At 53.8% G+C, this 25,045-nt stretch overlaps 1 protein-coding gene across 2 annotated transcripts in view; it reads left to right on the forward strand.

Moving 5' to 3' along the window:
- CHKA (choline kinase alpha) overlaps positions 1-25,045 on the forward strand; it is a 61,911-nt gene that overhangs the window by 19,555 nt on the left and 17,311 nt on the right. Inside the window, exons 2-3 of one of the 2 annotated variants that reach the window (XM_062195714.1) lie at positions 5,143-5,254; positions 16,761-16,814. In XM_062195714.1, coding sequence (XP_062051698.1) covers positions 5,143-5,254; positions 16,761-16,814 — 166 coding nt within the window. The remainder of the gene's footprint in view (positions 1-5,142; positions 5,255-16,760; positions 16,815-25,045) is intronic. The other variant, XM_062195715.1, reaches the window with a different exon arrangement.

The raw sequence follows: 25,045 nt of genomic DNA on the forward strand, positions 1-25,045 counted from the left end.
TTGCCTGGGAGCCAGGATCTGGTGGCGGCTGAGTGGACACTCCAGGGATTCTGATAAGCCAGAGAGGCCCTGCCCGGAGGTCGGCGGAAGGCACACGGGCTGCGCCTTGCGGCCCACGGGGGTTCCCTTTTCTTCCTGTTCTCAAAGTTAGACGACTGGGGAAAGCTAGGTCCCTGCTCCTGGTCCTTCCTGGACAGCACAGCACTTCCTGCTTTGGAAGTGAGTTGTTGAAAAAGGAGCCTGCAGGGTGACTTACTAATCTGGGAGAACCTCTCTAGAAGCGCATTCAGGTTTGTGTTTGTGACCGTGGGAGAACGGAGCCAGCATTGTGCTGTTAAGGTCAAGGCACCGCCATGTGGTTCAAGACCCGGCTGTGCCTCATCCAGCTCCCTGCAGAAGCCCCAGAAGGCGCTGGGGCCTGCACACACATGGGAGACCCAGAGGAAGCTCAGAGCCCTGGCCACTGTGGCGGGGGAGCGACCCAGCTGAAGGAAGACGTCTCTGTGTCTCTCTCTGTAATGCTGCCTTTCAAATAAATAAAAAGAAATTTTTAAAAGTTTTTTTTTTTTTTAAAGCTTTACTGAAACAGTTTGTATACCAGTACCATTTAAGATTCAGCCATTTAAAGTACACAGAAGTGGTTCTTAGCTCACAGGTACATGCAACCATCTACAATTCTAGAACATTTCCTTGTTTTTTTAAAAAAATTATTTATTTGAAAGGCAGAGTGACAGAGAGACAGAGAGAGAGAACGGCCACAATGGCTGGAGGTCTGCCGATCCAAAGCCAGGAGCTTCCTCTGGGTCTCCCACATGGGTGCAGGGGCCCAAGGACTTGGGCCATCTTCCACTGCTTTCCCAGGCCACAGCAGAGAGCTGGATGGGAAGTGGAGCAGCCGGGACTTGAACCGGTGCCCATGTGGGATGGTGGTGCCGCGGCAGCGGCTTTGCACCAGCCCCAGAACAATTGTGTCATCTCAGAAAGGAGCACTGTTCCCTCTGCTGTCACGCCCCCTCCCGCCCTGGCCCTGTCTCCATCACTCTCCTGTTCCGGATATTTCTTGTGAATGCAATCACATGGCGTGTGGTCTCTTGTGCCTGGCTTGTTTGGTTTAGCATCATTTTTTGGTACATCGTCCGTGTTAGAGCATGTAGCGTGTTACAGTGTGTATCAGTACCCAGTTCTTTTCCATTGGGATTGTGGTGGAACACACAGCTGCAGTTGGGCCTTTTAGCATCGCGTGGCTGTGCCGCCTCCCCCCATCCCCAGAGCGCTCACCTCCCAGATTGGAATTCTGCCCCCAGTCGGCACTGGCTCCTTCTCTCTTGTTCTCTGAGACCCGTGAGCTTGGCCGCGTCTGTTCTCAGTTGTTTTCTGCGGGTTTCCCGGAATGTGGTGCCAGTGTATATTTTTTGATCTACTGCCCTGCTGCCAGCATTGATCCGAGCCGCGGAAGGCCTGTGTTAGTCTTGTGAACCTGAGCACTGAGGATAGTGAACGTTGTCTTGGGCCGCCAAGTTTGCCGTGCTTTGTTCCAGCAGCTGCGTGCGGAGTAGTCCCGGTGCAGGGCTCGTCTGCGCTGGGCGTGCAGCTCTCACGGCACCTGGTTACGGCCAGCGTGGCAGACGGGCACTCCTGCTTTGCCTCGTCTGTCTGGGGCAGCGCAGGAAGGACTCTCACGCTGGCTCACCTGCTCGTGCGGTTTGTTTCCTCATGTATGAAGTGGAGGTGACACCAGCCTCCACCCTGCAGGCTGATGCCGACGAGCTCAGCTGAGCTGACTGGTCCATACCTGGGGCGTTGCAGCCCAGGGCTCCGGGACTCCAGAGCAGTGCGTTCCAAGAGCAGAGGGTTAGTGGCATGCCCAGGATCGCACGGCCCGCGAGCGGCACAGCTGGGACTTACCCATGGCTCACTGTCTCAGGGTGCCTTCCCAGGAAAGTGGGCCTGCCCCTGAGGGCGCGAGCTGTTGGAGAACAGGGTACAGGGGTTTGAGAAGATAGGAGTCAGTGGGCCAGCGGTGGTACTGAGTAGCGTGATTTTTAGAACAGGTTTATTGAGGCTTCCAGCGCTGGGGGCCGTGGGCCTTGAGCGCTGAGTGTTCGGCCGTGCCCCTCCTTAAAGGGGACACTAAGAATGGTGACAGTGTCATGGAAGGGGCTAGACTCTGAAGTCGCTGTTAAAGAGCAGGGGGTGTGGACAGCAGAGTTCAGAGGAGCTTCCAGGCTGAGAGACACGTGGTGACGAGCGGCTTTGTTAGCACCGAGTTGGCAGCTCACGTGGTCTCCAAGCTAACTGTGGCTTAAACAACATAGAAATGTCTTTCTCTCTCATGTTAAGGAACTCTGGGGGCCACTGCTGTGGCATAGCAGGTAAAGCCTCTGCCTGCGGTGCTGGCGTCCCATGTGGGCGCCGGTTCGAGTCCCGGCTGCTCCACTTCTGATCGAGCCTCTGCTGTGGCCTGAGAAAGCAGTGGAAGATGGACCAAGTGCTTGGGCCCCTGCACCCGCGTGGGAGACCTTGAGGAAGCTCCTGGCTCCTGGCTTTGGATGGGCCTAGCTCTGGCCATTGCGGGGTAAACCATTTCCGGGGTAAATCAGCGGATGGAAGACGTTTCTCTCTGTAACTTTACCCCTCATAAATAAATAAAATCTTAAAAAAATAAAAAGCAGCTGGGAAGTAGCCAGGCCTGGGCAGAACAGCAGCCTCCTGGGCTCGATGCTGACCCCGGCTCCTCTCAGCTGACCGCCGTGTCATTCCGTGGCGGGCCTGAGGTTCTGGCCGTACGCGCCAGGCATTTCATCACAGAGTTCGAAGTGGGGAATTGGGTGAACAGGTGGCGGACAGAAGAATTGAACAGGGAACATTGTTAGGATTGAAGTGGGGACCGCAGGAAGCAGCGCCGTTGCTGGGCTGGGGGAGTGAGGGGAGGCTGGGGTTCTCAGGGCCTGAAGGCTGACCTCTGAGGAGCATTTTTAGGCCAGCACTTGGTGGCATGGCTGCACGTAAGAGGCAGCAGGTCGGGATAGCTTTGTTGTCGTGCCCATTGCTGCCCGGATAAAACGAGGGCTTTCTTGCCAAGGAGGAGGAGTGTGTCAGCGACGAGCAGGTGGCAGAATCGCACAGTGGCCTTTGCAGACCCCCAGCTAACAGCCTCTCCTTTCCCTTCCACCCAGTGGGCTGCAGGTCCCGTTGGCCTCACTCTGGGAAGTCTAGCTTGGTGGCCGGAATGTTCAGGGGTGGAACAGGGAAGGAGGACGGTGGCTCCCGTGAAGGGGCTGGGGTGGGGGGATTGGTCCAGGAAGCTGTAATCTGGTGTGATGGTTCTTTGCTCCTCAAAAAAAAGAAAAGAAAAGAAAGAGGTTTTGGCACATGCTGCCATGCCATTCGGCACCGGAGGACCTGACAGGTGGTGTGCACTGGACTCGCTGGCAGCTGCAGACTCTGTCCTGTGTTTGTGAGGTTCTCGCTGAAGAGTTGCGTGTCGTCTTTCCCCGTGGAGTGACGATTTCCTGCAGGGCAAGGCCCAGAGCGTATTTTGGTTTTGTGCTCCCCTGCTTCCAGCACGGGGCGTTGCTCAGTGGTACTTCCTTCAGGGTGAAGGGGTCGGGGGTTCCCACGTGCGGCCCTGGCTGTGCGGTGCTCTGTGTCCCTTCCCCTGGCTCGCATGCCTGCGTGAACCAGCCTTCCCGGCACCTGACACTTCCAGCCCAGGTGGAGATTTGCCTCCACGCTGTCACTTACATGACCTGTAACTTGCTTTTTGGCCTTGGTGGCCAGGGTTGGATCTGACTGCAGGGTAGCGAGGTCTCCTGCACGCTGAACGCCCTAACGACTGATGTTGCAGGTTTTCCAACAAGGCTGTTGTCAAATCAGTTGTGAGATTTTTACCAACTCTGGCAAAGACAGAGTAGCTCTTGGCACTGCCAGTCAGGTGGACAGCCCTGGGGAGAAGGCTTCAGGACTGACCCAAGATGATAGCTGACTGGGGGATGAGGCGGGCACTTTGCACTCTGGGAGAGGAATTTGCAGGATGCGCCTGCCCCCGCCCCCGTGCTCAGGCAGTTTCTGCGTGGTCCTTGTTCGTCCCTGGAGGCAAACGGCACGTGGAGGTGCAACAAGCAGTTCTGTAAAAACTGCCCCCAGCTCTGCTCCAGGAAAGATTGGGGAACTGTCCATTTTAAAAACAATTTATTTGGATTTATTTATTTATTTGAAAGGCTGATCGACTCTTCAAATGGCCGCAGCAGCTTGGGTTGGGGAAGGCTGAAGCCAGGGGCCTGGAGCTCCATCCGGGCCTCCCACCTGGGTGACAGGGGCCCCAGCACTTGGGTGTCTGCTGCCCTCCCAGACTGCTTCCCAGATGCATGGAGGGAGCTGGGTTAAAAGGGGAGGAGCTGGGGTTCAAACCCGCTCTCTGGTGTGGATGCCGGCGTGGCCAGCAGTGGTTTAACTCCCTGTGCCGCGAGCTGTTCGTTTTTAATGTGACTTGCGGAATTCATCTGAAAGCTGTGGCGTTCATCATCTGTGTTTCAAGATCTCGAGAGGTGGGACTGCGACTTGAGAGAGAACAGTTCCGGTGGTGCCTGGACTCCCCGCCCGTCTGCATCCAGGAGGCTGCAGCCGTGGGGGTGTCACTGTCCCGGAGTCACTGCCCATCTCAGTTCCCTCCCCGTGGGGGTGTTACTGTCCCAGACTCCCCACCTGTCTTAGTCCCCTCCCCGTGGGAGTGTCACTGTCCCGGACTCCCCGCCCGTCTTAGTCCCCCCCCCCCCGTGGGAGTGTCACTGTCCCGGACTCCCCGCCCGTCTCAGTCTCTCCCCGTGGGGGGGTCACTGTCCCGGACTCCCCGCCCATCTCAGTCCCTCCCCGTGGGGGGTCACTGTCCCGGACTCCCCGCCTGTCTTAGTCCCCTCCCCGTGGGGGTGTTACTGTCCCCGGACTCCCCGCCTGTCTTAGTCCCCTCCCCGTGGGAGTGTCACTGTCCCGGACTCCCCGCCCGTCTCAGTCTCTCCCCGTGGGGGGGTCACTGTCCCGGACTCCCCGCCCGTCTCAGTCTCTCCCCGTGGGGGGTCACTGTCCCGGACTCCCCACCCGTCTCAGCCCCTCCCCGTGGGGTGCTCACTGTCCTGTCTCCCACAGGGGCGGCCTCAGCAACATGTTGTTCCAGTGCTCCCTGCCAGAGACCACGGCCACCGTGGCCGACGAGCCCCGGAAGGTTCTCCTGCGGCTGTACGGGGCGATTCTGCAGATGGTGAGGTGCTGGGCTGCTGGGGGCGGGGCCTTAACAGCTTTTCAATTCTCTTTTGTAAGATATCTGCAGAATCTTTAAGTATTTTGGAGGTTTTCTAAGGATATTTAAATTGCTTTTATTTTAATTGGGCTCCACAACTTGGTTTATTGTTTACATTGTTAATTCTTGTTTTTACTCATTTATTAGTAAATTAGTACAAATGTTACCAGTTTCACATTGAAGAGAAGGTGTAATGTTGGCTTGGGTTTCCTGCACAGTGAAGTTCATAGCGCAGCCTTAGGTCAAATTCTGATGCGGAGAAGATACTGTTCAGAAGATTTTACCCTGTAAGAAGCACAATTATGTGTCGGTGAAAGGAGACTTTAGAGAGGGCTCGCGTTAATGACGTGGAATCTCAGGGAGGCGGAGTTTATGACGCAGATTTCTTTAAAACTCAAATTATATTTGAAATATTTCTAAATTTTACATTTAATTTTTAATTAAAGTGCCTAATTTGTTGAATTGTCTTATTCAGTTATAGGATCTCCCAAATGTCTGCTTTTTGTATTTGTGTCATGAATGCCACTTCACTGACCACACAGAACTGTGAGTTTGAGGTTTCTCTGGGCCATGATCTTGACACCTGCTTTGCTCTTCTTTGGAAGAATCTGTTTTTGTTTTCATGAAATGGAGCAGAGTAGGTTTTTGACTAAATTTTTTTCTTTTAAGATTTATTTGAAAGGCAGAGACGGAGAGAGAGAGAGGTCTTCCATCGGCTGGTTCACTCCCCAGATGGCTTCAGTGGCCAGAGCTGAGCTGACCCGAAAGCCAGGAGCCAGGAGCTTCTTCCAGGTCTCCCACGTGGGTGCAGGGGCCTGCATCTTCAGCTTTCTCAGGCCACAGCAGAGAGCTGGATCGGAGGTGGAGCAGCCGGGACTCGAACCGGTGCTCAGATGGGATGCCGCACTGCAGGTGGCGGCTTTACCCACTAGGCCACAGCTCCTGCCCCTGACTAAATTTTTAAAGGGCCAGCCTGTTTAATCTTACTCTCAGAAGTAGGTTATACCATGTCTATATTCGATCATATGTTTAGAAATATTAAAGTTAAAATTGACAATCTTAAATCATCAAACTAATTGTTGCAATGTGAAGAAGCCCTTCCACTGGGCCTTTTCCTTGACTGTCAAACTTGGACGCAGTTATGATCCGAAAGTGCTGGGGACAGGCTGGGCGAGTCTGAGCGCACAGTGACCATGCACGTGTGCGGCTGGGGGAGCGGCGGTCACTTGGAGTTGGGCACAGACACAGCTGAGGCCGACGCTGCCCCTTGCTGATGCTGCGCAAGCACAAAGGTGTGCACCGTGCAGGTTTTTTCTTTCTTTTTTTTTTGCAATTCCAAAATACAGTTTTGGAAATACTCAATGTCCTTGTGGAACTTTTAATGAAATCAGTCTTTTTTATTTGAGAGGTAGAGTTACTGACAGAGAGAGGGAGAGACGGAAAAGTCTTCCATCCGCTGATTCACTCCCCAAATGGCCACAACGGCCGGAGCTGTGCCGATCCGAAGCCAGGAGCCTGGAGCTTCTTCCAGGTCTTCCGCACAGGTGCAGGGGCCCAAGCACTTGGGCCGTCTTCTACTGCTTTCCCAGACCATAAGTAGAGCTGGATCAGAAGAGGAGCGGCCAGGACGTGAATCGGCGCCCACGTGGAACGCTGTCGTCACAGGCGGAGGCTTAGCCCACTACGCCACAGTGCCAGCCCCCAGAATCATTCTTTTTTAAATTATTTTTTCCTTTGAGGACTATTTATATTCTGTAACAACGCAGTCCCATCTCTGCTTCGGTTTTCATTTAAGCAGTACTTTTTATTTTTATTTTTTATTTTTGACAGGCAGAGTGGACAGTGAGAGAGAGACAGAGAGAAAGGTCTTCCTTTGCCGTTGGGTCACTCTCCAATGGCCGCTGCGGCTGGCGCACTGCGCTGATCCAAAACCGGGAGCCAGGTGCTTCTCCTGGTCTCCCATGCGGGTGCAGGGCCCCAGCACCTGGGCCATCCTCCACTGCCTTCCCGGGTCACAGCAGAGAGCTGGCCTGGAAGAGGAGCAACCGGGATAGAATCCGGCGCCCCGACCGGGACTAGAACCCGGTGTGCCGGCGCCGCAGGCGGAGGGTTAGCCTGTTGAGCCGCAGCGCCGGCCCGAAGCAGCACTTTTAAAATACTTGAATAAGTTGCTGTGATGCTTGTGATGAGACTGCTGTTTACACCTGATTTATGATTTAAATGATTGATGTTTTCCACTTATAACTCAGTGTTTCCAGTGTGCACGTCCACGTCCCAGCCTGGACTCGGAGTGCGGCCCTGTGTCCTGGGGCAGCACTGCAGAATGGAATGTTCTGGATCCGCGTTGTCCAGGATGCCCGGCACCAGCCACATGTGACTGTTGAAAGTTGAAATGTAGCAAGTGTGACCAATTGAGTTTCAAATTTTATTTCAGTTAATTTGAATTTAAACAGGCACCTATAACTGGCGGCTACCGTATTGGACAACGGGTCTTATTGAGTAACTTAGAAAACGCCAGCTGTGACACGGCTTGCGACTTGGCAAGTGGCTTGTCCCCTAATAAACAGTCACTGTCAGTTGTTAATATTTGGTCCTTTTATTTTATTATTACTTTTTAAACAAATTTATTTATTTAGAGAGAGAACACTGCTGTCTGCTGGTTCACTCCCCAGATGTCCACAGTGGCCCCAGACGGGGCTGAGGTGAAGCCAGGAGCATGGTCCCTCCCATGTGGGTGGCAGGGACCCAGCCACCTGAACCGTCCCCAGACTGCGTTAGCAGGAAGGTGGAGTTAGGAGCTGGAGCCGGGCCTCGAACCCAGAACTCTTAGGTGGAAGGTGGCCGTACTAACCTTCAGGCACAGCACCCAGCCCCTTCTCTCTTTCTGGAGTTTCAGCAGCTGGGGAGGCTAACACTGATGTGCCGTGGAATGCCTGCAAGTGAATTTGAGCAGAATTGTCCGTCTTTATGTAAGGAAAGGAGCATTAGGGGAGTCAGGAAAGTGGAGTCAGCTCTTAGACTCATGGAACTGTGTATGCTTTAAATACAGTTCTAGTGCTTGGGGAAGAACTCAGCTTTTCAGGTATCTTTGTCAGCGGTAACGGTGGTTTCTCCTCCTGCAGCTGCCCCTGCTAGGAGAGGTGGGCTGCACACCGAGGGCGTTTGGAGGGCGGGAGGAGTTTTCTGAGTGAGCAGCAAGCGTGGCTCACGCCGCACAGTTGCCTCACTGGATGGTAAACTCACTCTTTTTGGAAGAAAGGCTGATTCTTTGCCTCAGGGTGGGGATCTGTGTTTTCCCTGGGTTATAGCACCTCATTCAAGTGCAGTTTTCCCATGGAACTGTGAAACCTGCAGCTTCAGATCTAAACACTTCTGGTTTCCAGACTCCGCAGTTTTGCAGGACACTTGTTGGCAGTTAGTGTTGGGTGTCGGCGACCACTGTGGTCCTGCTGGCTGCTGGGGATGCTGTGGCAAGAGGGGACCCAAGTCCAGGGGCTCTGCAGACACTGCCCAGGCAGAGAGCAGGCGGAGGCGCCCGCAGCTGCTGTGTGTGCGGAAGTTGGCGTCCACACACGGTGTCTGGGATTTTGCCACAGCCTGCCGTGCCTTTACAGACGTTTTTCTGCTTTTTTTTTGACAGAGTGGACAGTGAGAGAGAGAGACAGAGAGAAAGGTCTTCCTTTTCTATTGGTTCACCCTCCAATGGCCGCCACAGCCGGCGCGCTGCGGCCAGTGCACCACGCTGGTCCGAAGCAAGGAGCCAGGTTCTTCCCCCGGTCTCCCATGGGGTGCAGGGCCCAAGCACTTGGGCCATCCTCCACTGCACTCCCGGGCCATAGCAGAGAGCTGGCCTGGAAGAGGGGCAACCGGGATAGAATCCGGCGCCCCGACTGGGACTAGAACCCGGTGTGCCGGCGCCACAGGTGGAGGATTAGCCTAGTGAGCCACGGCGCCGGCCTCTGCTTAGTTTTTAAGTTTCTCTTTTTTTGGCTGGGGCGTGGATGCAAACAAGCGCTGGGTTACAATCAACTCTTTGGGAGTGAATCTGGCCGGTAGTGGAAGGAGAGACTTAGGTAACGGTGGAGCTTTTGTTCCCATTATTACAGAAATGTGGCCAGAATTGATAGAAATTTGTCAGAATTAACTGAGAGATGTGGGTGAGCAAATACAGAGCCCCAGATAATAAATTATTCCAATTTCATAAATTTGTGGATTACAGACAGCATTGAATTTAGCACAACTCTCGTTTTCTCCTCTGCTTCCTTTACTCTGTCTCTAAAGATACCCCGGCACCTCCTGCCCCAGCTGTGTAAGTGCAGCGCTGGCCTCCTGGAAGGCGGTGAGGACTCGCTGCTTCCTGGGGATCCGTGCGCTGGGGGTGGCGGCACGCGGTGGCGGCCTGCGTGTTTCCTCCCGTGTCCGCTGTGCCGATCCACGACAGCCTGGCTTGGTTCAGTGCGTCCCCTCTTTCCCTTGTCCCTCCTTGGATTAAACACTTGAACTTTTTATCTCAGCGAGAGTCGAATGTTAAGTAGAAATGTTTCTCATGTTCGGTCAGCCAGTAATGTACAAGCAGCTGGGCTCGGACCCCCTGGGTGCTGCTCCACTTCCTCTTGGTGTCACAAGGTGTCTCGTTTTCTTTGTTTCCATAGCGGCCATGAATCTCTGTCCTTGGGTGCAGTTCTCTAGGGGAGAGCTGAGGTAAAGCCTTCTGAATATGCTGAGCCACGGTTTCTGTCCCACAAACGTGTGTCTCCCAGCCCCTGATTCTGTACGAGGTGGGACATAGGCAAACGCCCTCTCACACACATATATATCATACGGTGTTATGTATCCCGGCGGTTTTGTTTACGATGTCTATTAGTTTTAGGGGATTTGAAAAGTCCTGTGTTTGACAAGAGTGGGTCCTTCTGAAATACAAATAAGACACAGACAGCTGTATACTGTTGCTTATAGGATATTGTTAAACATAAAAAGACATTGATTTGGTCTTGAAATAACACATGTCAGTGTAATAATAGAGTATCTGTTCACATAGACAGCTTAAGTGAAAACTAACGCTAACTTGGTGAGGAGGTTATTTTCGTTAGCAGCACAGGTGGTGAGAATCGCACTCACCTGTGGAGTTGCCCTGACCTGAAGCACAGGAGCCGAAACAAAGTTTGAGAAGCCTTTCATTGCGGAGACAGATGTTTGCTAAGACAGCTTGGACGGTCGCGTGAGCTCCGTGTAACCGATGTTTTTCCTTTCTGGTACTGGGAAGGAGCCCGGCCCGGCAGCGCCCAGTCCAGCCTTTCCCAGAAGCGAGTCTGGCTGATTTCTCATAACCAGTGTGCTTATTTATCATGAATTGTGGAAGACACAAATGTCAGTACGTATTGTTCATTCAATGTCACCTGTGCTGGTTGGCGCACGTCTGAGGGTCGCTTGTCCCTGTCAGAGCAGTGACTGAGTTAAGCCAATTTCCTCTGTGCATGAGTGGAGAGACGGCCTCACCGTTACGAACGGTCTCACAGGCACGACTGTTGGCCATACACAGCAGCCATCTCTCCTGAATGTCGTCTGGAGAAATGTGTGTGTTTGTTTGTTTTTAATAGAAGGCTAATATTAGTGCTAGGTTGGGTACTAACCATAATAAAATGGAAGGCATCAAGGCACAACGCAGGTATGTATTAAAGATTCAAAGGAGTGAAATCGAGGCGCTGCCCTTTGAATCCCGAAAACAAAACCTCCTCTACCCTAGTTTGCTCTTAACCCCAGTTTAATTGAAAATGAAACTGCAAGAAAATATGGGGCAGCCATAGACAGTTAATAATGAACTATTGGCTGTTGAGAAATTGGCTATTTAAAAATAGTCTGTGCCGGTGACTAGAGGCCACGCTGACGGGGGCTGGCACGGCCGAGGCTCGGAGCTGTGCCGAGCCCGGGGATTTCCTGTCACCCTGTTAGTGTGAGGGAGCTCGTTTTGTTTACTTAACTCAAAAAAAAAAAAAAAAAAAAAATCCCCATACTTTGAGCATGCTCTAACGATGCCTGTTCCTTCGAAGTAGTTAAACTTCCCTCTCAGAACTAAAGCCTTTGCTAGCACTGTGTCTTCTCGTTCAGTCTGGCCCTGGGTCTGCCGTCACCGCTGCCGTCCTCCATACCTGCCTTGGTGCCTTCTCTCCGTACCTGAATAAGCCGCAGACTGCTGTGTCCAGTTTTGGCATAGCCAACGTGTCTTTGTCTTGCTGGTCTGCCGTGTTTGGGATTTGTAGCATGAAGCCAGTGCGGACCTGGTCCCTGGAACGCTGGTGTGAGCGCAGCCGCCCCGCTGTGGGGAGGAGCGTGTGTTGGGAGGCGTGCGGGGCGTGGGTACTGCACCACCTTAGCTGTGTGCATGTGTTCTCTGCTGCAGGCTTGCCCATGCGATCGTGCCTGGAGCACCCTGGTTTCCAGGTGACAGACACGATTCACGGTACAGTATGAGACCCCTGAAGTCGGAGCGTTCTCTACAGCCTTAATGTCTTTCTGTTAGTTCTTGGATTCGAGAAAATGCTTTTAAAAAAGAAAGTTGTAATGCTTGTTAAGTAGCACCAGCTGTAGTATGTGCTGTGCCTGAAGAAGTGCACTGGCTAAGATTTCAGAATGTTATGTGTCGAACATGTCACTTTGCCTATTTATTTATTTGTTTACTTGTTTGTTTTTGTCCAAGGCAATTCAGGTCCCTTTCTTCTGTTTCCTCAGTAGAAAATGACAGACCTCTGGCAATTTGGGAGACTTACGGGCCTCAGCCTGACCCTAGTTGAAACGCGTAGGCTCTTCTCCCTTCTGCCACCCTGTGCGTCCAGGTCAGAGTTGGAGATGAACTTTGTCCTTTGTCCCTGCCCGGCAGTGCCGCCGTGGCCGGGCAGCGTGCGCCAAGCATCTTAGGGCCGCTCCGCAGGCTGCCCTGGAGCAGAGAGCAGTTCCCAGAAGATCCTGCGGCTTCTGTCACCTGTGCTTATACTACTGGCTTACGAAGTACTTCAAAAATCCTTGGAAATGGAATTAAATGAGTTTGTTTTGGCGCAAAAAATTTTGAAATTCATGCATAATTTTTCCATAATACACGTTTTTCTGTGAACTCTTTGAAGACCTCTCATGCAATCTCCAGCCCTTTGGACGTGTTGGCCCCCTATCTCCTATCATCAGGAAAGATCGAATTGTAGAGTGTTCTGAGGGGTAACTGAAGATGCTCTGCAGAGATTACCATAAAGCATTAGAAGTCACTTGTCTGCTTAAAATTTTAAAAAAGTTTTGTTTTTATTAGAGAGAGAGAGATTCCTACTGGCTCACGCCCCAAATTCAGCTACAGCCAGGGCTGGGCCAGGTCGAAGCCAGGAGCCCAGAACTCTACCTGGATCTTCCACATGGGTGGCAGAGCCCAAGCAACTTGAGCCATCCTTTCAAAGAGATAATTATGAATGATCCATCGAGTTCTTTCCTGGTGGAGGAGGGGTGGTGGGTGGGAGGGAGGGCGTGCCGTCCATGTTTCTGCATGGCACTCTGGCCCATGTTTTAGTTGCACAGCACCGCTGTGTTCAGCGTGGGGTCTGTTTCTCCATGACATTATCTGTAATTGGTAATGGTTTGATTTAAATAGCATCTCCAGCCTGCTAGGCTGCGCTTTGTAGCCGGTGCACACTTTCTCCAGACCGTCCCTGGAGCCGCTCTTGCAGTAGTGGGCGGTCAGAGATGCTTTGAAGGTACATGTCTCAGCTATGGAAATGCTCTGTGACATTTGACAGCTCTGTGCCACTTCACCAGTTTGTTTCTGTCCACACACCCACATTTGTAAGGACTCAGGGAACTGTCAGGTGCTAATTTGTTTCACTGCACAAAGGAGGTTTAATGAAGTGGTTTAGTCGTAAACGCACCTCCCTCTTCATCAGAGGAATGTTCGAGCGCTGACCGAATGGCCAGAGTTTGCTTTGGAAGTTGGGAGAAATGAACCTGATGCGTTACAGAACATTAGATGGCTTAAAGTAGAAAATTCTTGAATTCCAAGATTATGTAGCACAAAATGTAGCTGTCTCCTTGTCCCACGTGCTGAAGCTGCCCCCTGCTTGCTCACAGCATGACCTGGAGCAGTTTGGAGATCAGCACCCTCTAAGAGAGGTCTCATTGTCTCACTTAGCCTTCAGATTGTTACAGTGAAGTTTTGTCAGAAAAGGAACATTTGGAAACTTTGTGCCAGACGTATTTATTATAAGAATAACTTGTACTTTCAAGAAGTATGTGAAGGGAAGGTGAGAGTTCTATTCTCATCTTGTTTCCTAGCGAATGGGATTTGTACTTTGAGGAACGTAACTTTTAAATTTTAAAGTTCTGGGCCAACCAGAAACTTGTGTCAGCTTTCAGAATCTTCTGTAACTTTAAAGAAACAAAATGCTAACTGCAGTCCCTTTGTGACTGCTGTCACGTGGCCTGTTTTATGTTCGGCATCAAAGCTGATGCATCCGTGACTGACAGAATCTCATGAAGACCAGACCCCAGACAGGAAGGGAGGGAAGAAGGCAGAGGGAGCCCCTGGCATTAGGTTTCTGATTATCATTGAGTGGCTTGCGCTCGCTCGCTCGCTCTCTCTCTCTCTCTCTCATAAAAGCTTCACAAACAGATTACCTGTTTAAAACGTACATCCCTGGTTTTTAGTGTATTTATAAAGTTGGGTGTCTTCGTGCATTTTTGAGACATTCTGATTTCTTAGGTTTTGAAGTTTATTTGTTTCAAAGCTTTATGGTCAGGACTCTCAGACACCCAGAGGCGGACTGGGGAAGAGGGGCTCTGATCTCTCTTCCATCTCAGCCGCCCTGTCATGTTTTTCCTCTTAACCACATTTTGAAGCAAATTTATATTATTCCTTCCCCTAAATATTTCAGTCTGCAGCTATAAAAGATGGTTTTTAAAAACTGACTTCAGTAATGTTCAGTATTTAATATTAAATAACCAGCATTCAGATTTCTAATAGACATAAACATTTCAGTTTTGTATCACAGCGTATAAAAGGTGATTTTTATTAATGTGCAAAGTAGTTGGAGAAAACCTTGAAGTCATGTGAAATATCTGTACAATTGCATTTTATTAGCTGCTTCAGATTTCTGGAGTAAAATCCCACAGATTGCAAAATATATTTTACTTCCCGTCTTTTTGGACAAAGACGCCTCTGACCTGTCTTGCAGAGTCTCTTCCTGGCTCCCCTCGGGAGGAGGCTGCTTGGCCCGAGGTGCCCTGGGCTTGGCTTTTGCTGGTGACAAGATCGGGGAAGCTGGCATTCTGTACTGAGGAAACAGAACGGAGGGCGGGCGCTGCGGAAGTCCGTCCCCGCGGTGGTGCTCTTGGGGCGCACGGGGCGCACTGGGGCGGGGGCGGGGGGGGTTCTGATGGGATTCATTCGCACTCTCCGTGCTGAAATGTTGAAGGGATGGCTTTGGGGACTAAGCCGCTTTGTAACTTTGGGTGAAGTGCCTGGCTTCTGAGAGCACCACTGGACAAGGGGAAGGGGCTTCTGCCGCTGCATACCCCCCCTCCCCCCCGCTGTGTCGCCCTGGGCGGATACAGCCAGAGGAATCGCAGCGTAGGAGTAACGTTGTCCTGTCTGTAGCTTTGCGCAGGTCAAATCCCGTTACAGCCGTGTTACAGTCCCTTATCTACCTCAAAGCCGCTCTGGCAGAGCGTCCAGGCCTGACACACATCAGGTGTAGGCCTTAGTTTGTTGTAAACTTCCCTTGGGGGAAGCCCAAGGACTCTTTCAAGGGGCGCATTGCAGCCCCGCTCAGTGTCTGATGACCACGGCAGGCGGCTGTGCCACCCCGACCAGCTGGCTCTCGGCGTGAGCTGTTCCGTGGACAGTGCCCTGTGCTTCACGTGTAGAGGGGCAGCAGCTCCAGGAGTCGCTTGGTGCTTTGAGGAGAGACTGACAATACAAACGGACAGAGACGGCCGTGGAGAGGCCTGTGCTAACAGTGCGGTCTCGGGAGTATTTGGGAGGAGCTCGGATACCATCCTGCCCCTCCCTGACCATCAGCAAAAGTCTCAAAGCAGTTTTGTACGGTTTTCACTTTTATACCTCTCATTGTAACGGGATTTCACCTGTTATATCTTCACCAGAGAAACACAGGTCACACAATTGAAAGTGCCATCTATCCCATTTAGACTCTGCTTTGTACCAAATGTACTTGGATGTGTGTCACAGATAATAGTGAATATGTGTGAGTGCAGCCATTGTCAGCCTTTTGCACATAGCTCTTTGTGTATGTGGGTATTTACTTTGTATACTTCTATACTGAGCAAGATAGAAACATACAAACCACACCCGACACACAGCAGTGTTGTCTCAGGGTGAGAGGGGAGTGGTCGCTTTAAAGTCGCTGGGTTTTGACTGATGCTAGCGGAGCTGGTGTTGCTTAACCTGGCGTTTCTTTTCCTGTCCACACGTTTCACCCTTGGTACAGGTGTTTTTGATAAAGCTGTGGAATGGAAAGGTATGTTTTATTTTTTGTGGGATGTTCAAGAATCTGTTACCTTAAATTTTCACAAAGGGATTTCCTCTATGGACTCCCTTTTGTGTCGCTGAAGCAGACTTCGTTTAATTATAACGAGCAACATGCTTTAGAGGCAGGGTTTGAGTGTGAGTTCTGACACACCCTTAAGTCTCTGACTTGACTTTTCCCCACGCCCTGGTTAAAGATAATGGATAGGTGTTGGTTTTAAAGCACTTTGGGGTGGGGGTCACGGTTAAGATGCGTGATCTGTGTAGACTAAGTCAGCGATCTGGTACATTGGTATTGCTGGAATCCTGGTTGTCAGTAACTTGCAATTTCATTGAGGAAAGTGACGGAAACATGTCCTGTAACATTAATACGTGGAATACCTGAGAGGCCTCGTTAGCTTCGCACAGCCCTCTCCTCAGTGGAGGAGCAATTCTGGCTGAGCTGGGGTCAGCCGAACTAGGAGAGCTCCTCAGAGAGCGGCGGTCGGCAGGTCAGCAGGTGCGTCTCCGCAGAGCCCGGGCCAGCTTTGCTGCCTGCAGGTGCGCGCTTCTCTGTCCAGCCCTGTGCCGACCCCAGCCGACCACGAGAAAGAACCACGTGGCTGAATAAGTGCCAGCCTTGCCTGCCTGCGTGTCGTTAACGTGGCCTGCGTGGCAGAGTGCATGCCGCTGACTTTCCTCTAACAATGAAATTGTGACCACACCGGGCAGCTGTGGGATGTGAAGCCGTGTGTCCACCGGCACCCCCCTTTGCTCGTAAGAGAGGAACGTTTTCTGAGCGTTGGCACCAGCGCCGAGGCTGCTGGGCCTTCTGATGGCTGCCGGTCAGCCGCGGGGCAGGCGCCTTTGTGAGAGCCCGGTGATGCTTTGTAAGCCTGACTGTTCTGGTCGTGGCAGAGTTGTGTCTGCGCGGCGTTCCCCATCTCACCGCAAGTGTTTGCTTTTTCTCATTCGTAGAGGTCCTGTAATAAAGAGGAAGCCGAACAAGCTCAGAGAGAAAATGAATTTCAAGTAAGTAACGCAGTGGTCCTGCCTGTGGGAGACGGCTCCCTGCTCCGCGGCCTGGCAGCGCCGCCTCCTGCCGAGGAGATCCCGGTGTGTCCTCAGAGGAAGGCGCTGGCGTAGCGGGAGCCGTGGGCCTTCCTGGCTGCTCCTGAGAGCTAGGGCAAGCTTGGTACCTGAGTGATGAAGGCTTGGGTCGCTCCGCAGGTGCTGTTCTGATGCGGAGGCTCTCTGCCCCCCAGGGCCCCCCGACAGGGGTTCACCGGCCGTACTCTGCCCGGGGAAGCTGCAGTGCTAGCTCTCCTGTGTGCCTCCTGGGTGGAGCAGCTTCTAGACCCAGAGATTGTCCGCTGCACGACGGCCAGATGTGCGGTGAGCACAGAGCGAAGGGCTCAGGAAGGGATTGTGTGGGGTGAAGACTCCCCTCCCCGCCCAGGGAGTGACCACCTGAGAGCAGGCCCTCCCAGCGTGTGTGGGAGACACCAGACACGCGGGCGCACACGCGGCAGACCCTGGCGCGCGCGGGAGACGCCAGACACGCGGGCGCACACGCGGCAGACCCCGGCGCGCGCGGGAGACGCCAGACACGCGGGCGCACACGCGGCAGACAAGAGAGTCCCATGGTCACGGCCGCTCTGGTCTCGCCCCCTGCCCCTGCCCCTCACCACGGCTGCAGTTGCCGGTGTGTGCGTGGCGCTGGGTGCAGCCGCTGCTCTACCTCCCGCCCCTTGCCTGCTGCGCCGCCCACTCTTGTCCAGAGGCCCCTCCTCCGCCCTCAGGCCCAGCAGGGACGCAGGGAGTTGGCGTTGCTGGTGGCCCTGCTGGGGTAGGAGGCAGCCGCCCACTCTTGTCCAGAGGCCCCTCCTCCGCCCTCAGGCCCAGCAGGGACGCAGGGAGTTGGCGTTGCTGGTGGCCCTGCTGGGGTAGGAGGCAGCCGTGGTTGGGTGCCGGAGTGGTTGCTCAGCTTTGTCGTCTTCCTGGACCCCTGGAATCGCCAGTCCTGGTCTGCCCACCTCTCGGAACGTCCCCCACTGGAGCCCCGCGCTCCCGGGGCCTCCCTGGCTGCCCTCTCAGGACTGTCTCCGCCTCGGGTACCTCAAGCCGCTGCTGGACTTGTCTCGCTCCGCTGCAGAAAGCCACAGGTCCTTTGGGACCCCCGGCCTCTGCCCCTGCGGTCGTCCTGGGCCGCCCTCATTTGGTGCAGACTTCTCTGGGAGTCTGGCCTCTGCCCTGACCTCCTCGTCCCCTAGTGACCTCTTCCTCCCCTTCCTCTTCTGTCATCGAGGGCGGTGCCCTCGATCGGGTGACAGAAACATACCGCCTCTGCCCTGCCGGCATCAGCTGCCCACCGCCTGTCACCTCTCAGCTCACCTTGGGCCCCGGAGCCACGACCCCGCTCCACGTGTTGCTGTCCATCCCAGCTGAGGACCCATGTGCTGCCTTTCTGTCCGTGTCCAGTGTTCTCGGCTCCCTTCCTCCATTCTGCTCCACAGACCCTGCCCCCTGCCGCCCCGTGCTGCCCTAGACTCTACGGTTGGGCTGTGGTGCTACGCTGGGCCGGGCACCCGGGAGCCGGCTCAGGTTCTTGGGCAGGTGTGCCCTCCTGACCCGAGAGTCCTGCTGGAGGCCCGCCAGACTTCCGGAGCTGAAGTCCAGCACCTGGGGTCCTGTTAAAAAATATGTATTTACTTGGCCGGCGCCGTGGCTCAACAGGCTAATCCTCCGCCTTGCGGCGCCGGCACACCGGGTTCTAGTCCCGGTCGGGGCACCGATCCTGTCCCGGGTTGCCCCTCTTCCAGGCCAGCTCTCTGCTGTGGCCAGGGAGTGCAGTGGAGGATGGCCCAAGTGTTTGGGCTCTGCACCCCATGGGAGACCAGGATAAGCTCCTGGCTCCTGCCATCGGAACAGCGCGGTGCGCCGGCCGCAGCGCGCTACCGCGGCGGCCATTGGAGGGTGAACCAACGGCAAAGGAAGACCTTTCTCTCTGTCTCTCTCTCACTGTCCACTCTGCCTGTCTAAAATAAAAAAAAATAAAATAAAAAATAAAAAATAAAAAAAATAAAAAAAAAATAAAAAATATGTATTTACTTGAAAGGCAGGGCAACAGAAGAGGGGGAGGGAGGGAGGGAGGCAGAGAAAGATCTTCCATCCACTGGTTCACTCCCCAGATGCCCACAGCAGCCAGGGCTGGGCCATCTGGGTCTCCCACGGGGTCTCCATGGGGCCAAGTGCTTGAGCCCTCACCTGCTGGCTCCCAGGAGTATTGGCAGCAAGCCCTCCAGGACAGGGTGTGGACTTCCCAAGCAGTAGCTTAACGTGCTGGGCCCCAGCACCCACCTCTGGTTTTAATTGTTTTAAAGAAATGAAGCTTGATAGTTAAAGTGAAAAGTCCGTTTAAACCCATTTCTTCCACCTCCTGTCCCGTCCCCTTGCCCTCTCTGCCTGCCCCTTGCCTGCTCCCAGCCGAGACCCGTCCCCACCACTGGGTCTCCTTCTCCTCTGACATAGATCCCTTCTCTCCTTCGCAACACCGGGCATCCCCTGGGCCCCCTTCCTGCTGCCCAAATTCAAACCACTTTTTCTTTTTCTTTTTTTTTTTTTTTTTAAGATTTATTTATTTATTTGAAAGGCAGAGTTACAGAGAGGCAGAGAGAGAGAGGTCTTGCATCTGCTGGTTCACTCCCCAGACGGCTGCTATGGTCAGAGCTGCACTGATCCAAAGCCAGGAGCTGCTTCCGGGTCTCCCATGTGGTGCAGGGGCCCAACTTCCTTTGCTTTCCCAGGCCACAGCAGAGAGCTGGATCAAGTAGAGCAGCTGGGACTTGAGCCGGCGCCCAAATGGGTGCTGGCACTACGGCGGCGACTTAATCCGCTGTGCCACGGTGCCGGCCCCTAAATCACTTTTTCAGATGGTGGATTGCTTTTTTAAATGGAGTAGAATAGAAGCCATTAGAAGGCATTCCCCATCGGGAGGGCAGGTGGCGCTGTTTGTGAGGTGGGGGTGCGCCGAGCACACGCCTGTGCAGTGGGTGCCGTGGAAGCACAGTGTGAACCCCGCTTGGGGGGGGTCTCGGCTCCAAGCTGGAAGCATGGACATTGAAGACTTTGGGATCTGCATCCTGGGCTCAGGCCTTCCCGTAAGCACCTGCCGTCCTGGCAGGCTTCCCCCATTGTCCTGTTGCTGAACACGGGCCCTTCCTGGTCTTTGAATGTGAAAAGTCATTCTGCCTAGGGCTGTTTGTGACCCCTCCTCACCCTGCAGCCTCAGGCCCCTGGAGGCCTGCCGCCAACCCTGTCACGCCACCCTCCGCGCCCGTGGCAGAGCCTCCCCGCCGAGTGGGCTTCCTCCGTGGTGTGTGGCTTTCGTCTCGCCGCGGGTTCCCTGGCCCTCTCTGGCCGTGTGCAGGTGTGCAAGGGAGCGGGAGGGTGGAACTTCCTCTGAAGCCCAAGCAGAGGCTTCAGGTTGAGATGTGGCTCCTCTCCTCACTGGGCCCAGGCTTCCCTCGACTGTTGCCAGCTGTGGCCTGGTGGCCAAGGCTGCACGCGGTGGTGGGAGGGAGCTCCGAGTCGGTCTGCCCAGTCTGCTGTGCTTTAGGTAGCGAGTGAGGGGGCCTCCGGGCGGCAGTGTGGACAGCCTGGGGGTGGAGGCGCTCGCACTGCCACCTGCTGTCCTTTCTCCCGTCCGTGTTTCCTGCCTGGGCCTTGGTATTCCTTCCTTCTCCCTTGCTCCACATCCGACCCTCTACACTCCAGTCCCTGGTTCTTCTGTTGAGCCGTGTTACTACGTCAACACACAGACTGGTGTGTTTGTTTGCCGCTCTGAACAGCGCTGAAGCAGTTGGAAAGTTCTGCAGTCTCTCTCTCTCTCTCTCTCTCTCTCGATATTATTTATTTGAGAGGCAGAGTTACAGACAGGGAGAAACAGAGGTCTTCCATCCGCTGGTTCACTCCCCAAATGGCTGCAATGGCTGGAGCTGGGCCAATCTGGAGCCAGGAGCTTCTTCCAGGTCTCCCACATGGGTGCAGGGGCCCAAGCACTCAGGCCATCTTCTACTGCTTTCCCAGGCCACAGCAGAGAGCTGGATCGGAGGGGAGCAGCTGGGACACAGACCGGTGCCCACATAGGATGCCGGTGCCACGGGCCGAGGCTTAGCCTGCTGTGCCACAGCATGGGCCCCTGGGGACTCTTCATCTTTGCTTCCTGTCTCGAGTGGTTGACCAAGCTCTGAGAGGACTTAGCCTGAGCACTGGTGCCACATACAAATAAACAAAAGTCTTAGATTTACTTAGTTGAGAGGAAGAGGGGAGAGAGATCTTGCATCTGTGGATGTACTCCCCAAATGCCCTCAACAGCGGGGCTGGCCAGACGGAAGCCAGGACCCCAGAACTCCCTCCGGATGCCCCTGTGGTTGGCAGGGACCCAAGTCCTTGTGCCATCATCTGCCCTCCCAGGTGCCTTAGTGGGAAGCGTGATCTTACCAGAAGCAGAGGGGCCGGCACTCCAGCTGGCTCTGGGGAACAGGCCGCTGGGGGCATCCGTGCGTCAGCTCCACCCTCTGCCCACAGAGGCCTTTTGTTCTGAGCGGCTCGACGTGCAGAATGCTGAGCTTATGATAGAGAGGTCGATGCTGGTTGAGTGTCCCTTACCCTGAACAGCTGAAACCGGAGCTGTTTTGAAATTTGGATCTTTTTTCCCTCCATATATATTTATTTGCTACTGAAAATTGAAACATTGCCTCAAGATTTCATTTTCCTGTGATTCAAACATTTGAAAACCACACTATCCAAGATGTCTGCCCGCCTGCTCGGTCTAGCCAGAATACCCGTGTTCCTTCACATCCCGGTCCCTCAGTTTACTGTGCACATCAGGTCTTGGTGCTGGGTTTCAGTCTCTAAAACGCGTGGGCGAACTTGAAACCTGCTGGTGGTGCTTCTGGGGCAAATCAGAAAGAACTAAAGTCTGCTGGAAAGTCATTCAAATACATTCAAACTACAGATTCCATATAAATCTTTTTTTTTTTTTTTTTTTTTTTTTTGACAGAGTGGAAAGTGAGAGAGACAAAGAGAAAGGTCTTCCTTTTCCGTTGGTTCACCCTCCAATGGCCGCTGCAGCTGGTGCACCGTGCTGATCCAAAGGCAGGAGCCAGGTGCTTCTCCTGGTCTCCCATGGGGTGCAGGGCCCAAGCACTTGGGCCATCCTCCACTGCACTCCCTGGCCATAGCAGAGAGCTGGCCTGGAAGAGGGGCAACCGGGACAGAATCCGGCGCCCCAACCGGGTCTAGAACCTGGGGTGCCGGCGCCGCAGGCGGAGAATTAGCCTATTGAGCCATGGTGCCGGCCCTATATAAGTCTTTGGTGTCAAAGTAAGAAGAGGGGCTGGTGCTGTGGCTTAGCGGGTAAAGTCGCCACCTGCAGTGCCTGCATCCCATATGGGCGGTGCTGGTTCAAGTCCTGGCTGCTCCACTTCCAATCCTGCTCTCTGCTATGGCCTGGGAAAGCAGTGGAAGTTGGCCCAAGTCTTTGGGCCCCTGCACCCGCGTGGGAGACCCAGAAGCAGCTCCTGGCTCCAGGCTTCCGATCGGCGCAGCTCCGGCTGTTGCGTCCAATTGGGAGTGAACCAGCAGATGGAAGACCTCTCTCTGTGTGTCTCGTCTTCTCTCTCTGTGTAACTCTGACTTTCAAATAAATAAATAAATCTTTTAAAAAAGAGAGAGAGGCCGGCGCCGCAGCTCAACAGGCTAATCCTCTGCCTTGCGGCGCCGGCACACCGGGTTCTAGTCCCAGTCGGGGTGCCGGATTCTGTCCCGGTTGCCCCTCTTCCAGGCCAGCTCTCTGCTGTGGCCCGGGAGTGCAGTGGAGGATGGCCCAAGTGCTTGGGCCCTGCACCCCATGGGAGACCAGGAGAAGCACCTGGCTCCTGCCATCGGATCAGCGCGGTGCGCTGGCTGCAGCGCGCTGGCTGCGGTGGCCATTGGAGGTTGAACCAATGGCAAAAGGAAGACCTTTCTCTCTGTCTCTCTCTCACTGTCCACTCTGCCTGTCATAAAAAAAAAAAAAAAATTAAAAAGACATCACAGAACTCACATCATAGGTTATCAAAATTATGGTGCCAGGTCTGTCTCAGCATAGAATAGCTTTCTCTCTACTGTATGAAATTACTAGCAAGAACAGTATAAAGATAAGGCTTATGCCTAAACTGACTCTGTCAGAATCCATTTCTATCCTAGCATCCTCAGGGTTCCACCTGTAATAGAGGCATTAAGTGCAGCTACGTCTTTTATGTATTTTTTAAAGATTTATTTTATTTGAAAGGCAGAGTTGGGGCCGGCGCTGTGGCACAGCGGGTTATCCTGGCCTGAAGTGCCGGCATCCCATGTGGGCGCCGGTTCGAGACCCGGCTGCTCCACGTCTGATCCAGCTCTCTGCTATGGCTCGGGAAAGCTACAGAAGACGGCCCAAGTACTTGGGCCCCTGCACCCAAGTGGAGGGCCCTTGCACCCACGTGGGAGACCTGGAAGAAGCTCCTGGCTTTGGATCGGCACAGCTCTGGCTGTTGCAGCCAATTGGAGAGTGAACCATTGGATGGAAGACCTCTCTCTCCTCTCTCTCTCTCTCTGCCTCTCTTCTCTCTGTGTAACTCTGACTTTCAAATAAATAAATAAATCTTTAAAAAAAAAAAAAAAAGGGCAGAGTTAGGGAGAGACACAGACCTTTCATCACTGGGTCACTCCCCAAATGGCTGTAATGGCTGGGACTTGGCCAGGAAGAAACCAGGAGCCAGGAGCTTTTGGGTCTCCCACATAGGTGGCAGAGGTAAAAGCACTTGGGTCATATTTTGCTGCTTTCCCAGGTCATTAACAGGGAGCTGGATGGGAAGTAGAGCAGCCGGGACTTGAACCGGCACCCACATGGGATGCTGGCTTCACCGGCAATGACCTAACCCACAATGCCAAACCACTTCTTGATTCACTCTGAACTTCCTTTTTTTTTTTTTTTTTTAAGATTTATTTATTTGAAAGGCAGAGTTACAGGGAGGCAGAGGCAGAGCGAGAGAGAGGGACAGAGAGGTCTTGCATCCGCTGGTTCACTCCCCAGATGGCTGCAACAGCTGGAGCTGCACCGATCCAAAGCCAGGACCCAGGAGCTTCTTCCGGATCTCCCACGCGGGTGCAGGGGCCCAAGGACTGGGCCATCTTCTACTGCTTTCCCCGGCCATAGCAGAGCTGGATCGGAAGTGGGGCAGCCGGGACTCGAACTGGCGCCCATATGGGATGCCGGCACTGCAGGCGGCGGCCTTACCTGTTGTGTCACGGTGCTGTCTGCCGTCTTTTTAAGCTGAGAACATCTGCTCGTTGCCAGCCTTCCTATTCTCTCGGAGAGCAAGGGCCCTACTCCTCTCTCCTCCTCCTGGGCACCTGGGGCACCGTCGTCTTGCCTCTGTCAAGCTGTTGAGGTGGGTCCTGTGACACAGGACAAGGGAATTTGATAGCAGCCTCGAGAGCCAAGTTACCAAGGTCCTTTGTTAGCGTTTCTGGACAGACAGCACGTCAGGGTTGGCTGAGCTCTGCGGGGTTGGGTCTCTGAGGAGGCCGCGCTGCGCTCTCCAGGCCAGGTTTCAAAGGACGTGCATGGGCACAGTGAGACCCAGGCGATGGGGCCGCGTCTAAACCCCGCAGTCCCCGAGTGTCGGCACAGCCTGAGGGCACTGGCACGCGGCGTCTCTGCCGTGCCGTGTGTTCACTGCGACCACTTACAGGGTCGCATTTGCACTCAGGGTTTGGATGTTGGCACATTTCAGATGTTCAACCTGTGTGTAAAGTTTGAAATTTAAAATGTTAAGGGGTATTTAGGATTGGGTCTGTTTTAGTGTCCTAAGGCCTTCAGTGTAGTCATTCCACAGTGCAGAAAGCTGAGAAAAAATTTAAGGGCTGGCATCGTCGCTCAGTGAGCGGGCGTGAGGTCCCAGCTGCTTTCCTGCTACTCCAGCGTCCTGCTGATGCCCGGGGAAGGCGGCGATGCTGTGCGTGCTTGGACCCCTGCACCCAGGTGGGCGCCAGGTGGGGCTCTAGGTTCTAGGCCGTGCCTGCGCCAGCCCTGGCCATTGCTGTTTGGGGGTGAAATGGAGATGGAAGATTGTCTCGCTTTCACTCTCGCTGAAGGGTCTATAGACGGCAGAGGGTGATGAGGGCCTCGGGCAGCTGGCTGTCCTCTTGTCCTGCAGTGCCAACCTCCCTTCTGT

This window comes from Lepus europaeus, chromosome 7 (assembly GCF_033115175.1).
Source record: "Lepus europaeus isolate LE1 chromosome 7, mLepTim1.pri, whole genome shotgun sequence".
In the NCBI taxonomy this organism is placed as follows: domain Eukaryota; kingdom Metazoa; phylum Chordata; class Mammalia; order Lagomorpha; family Leporidae; genus Lepus; species Lepus europaeus.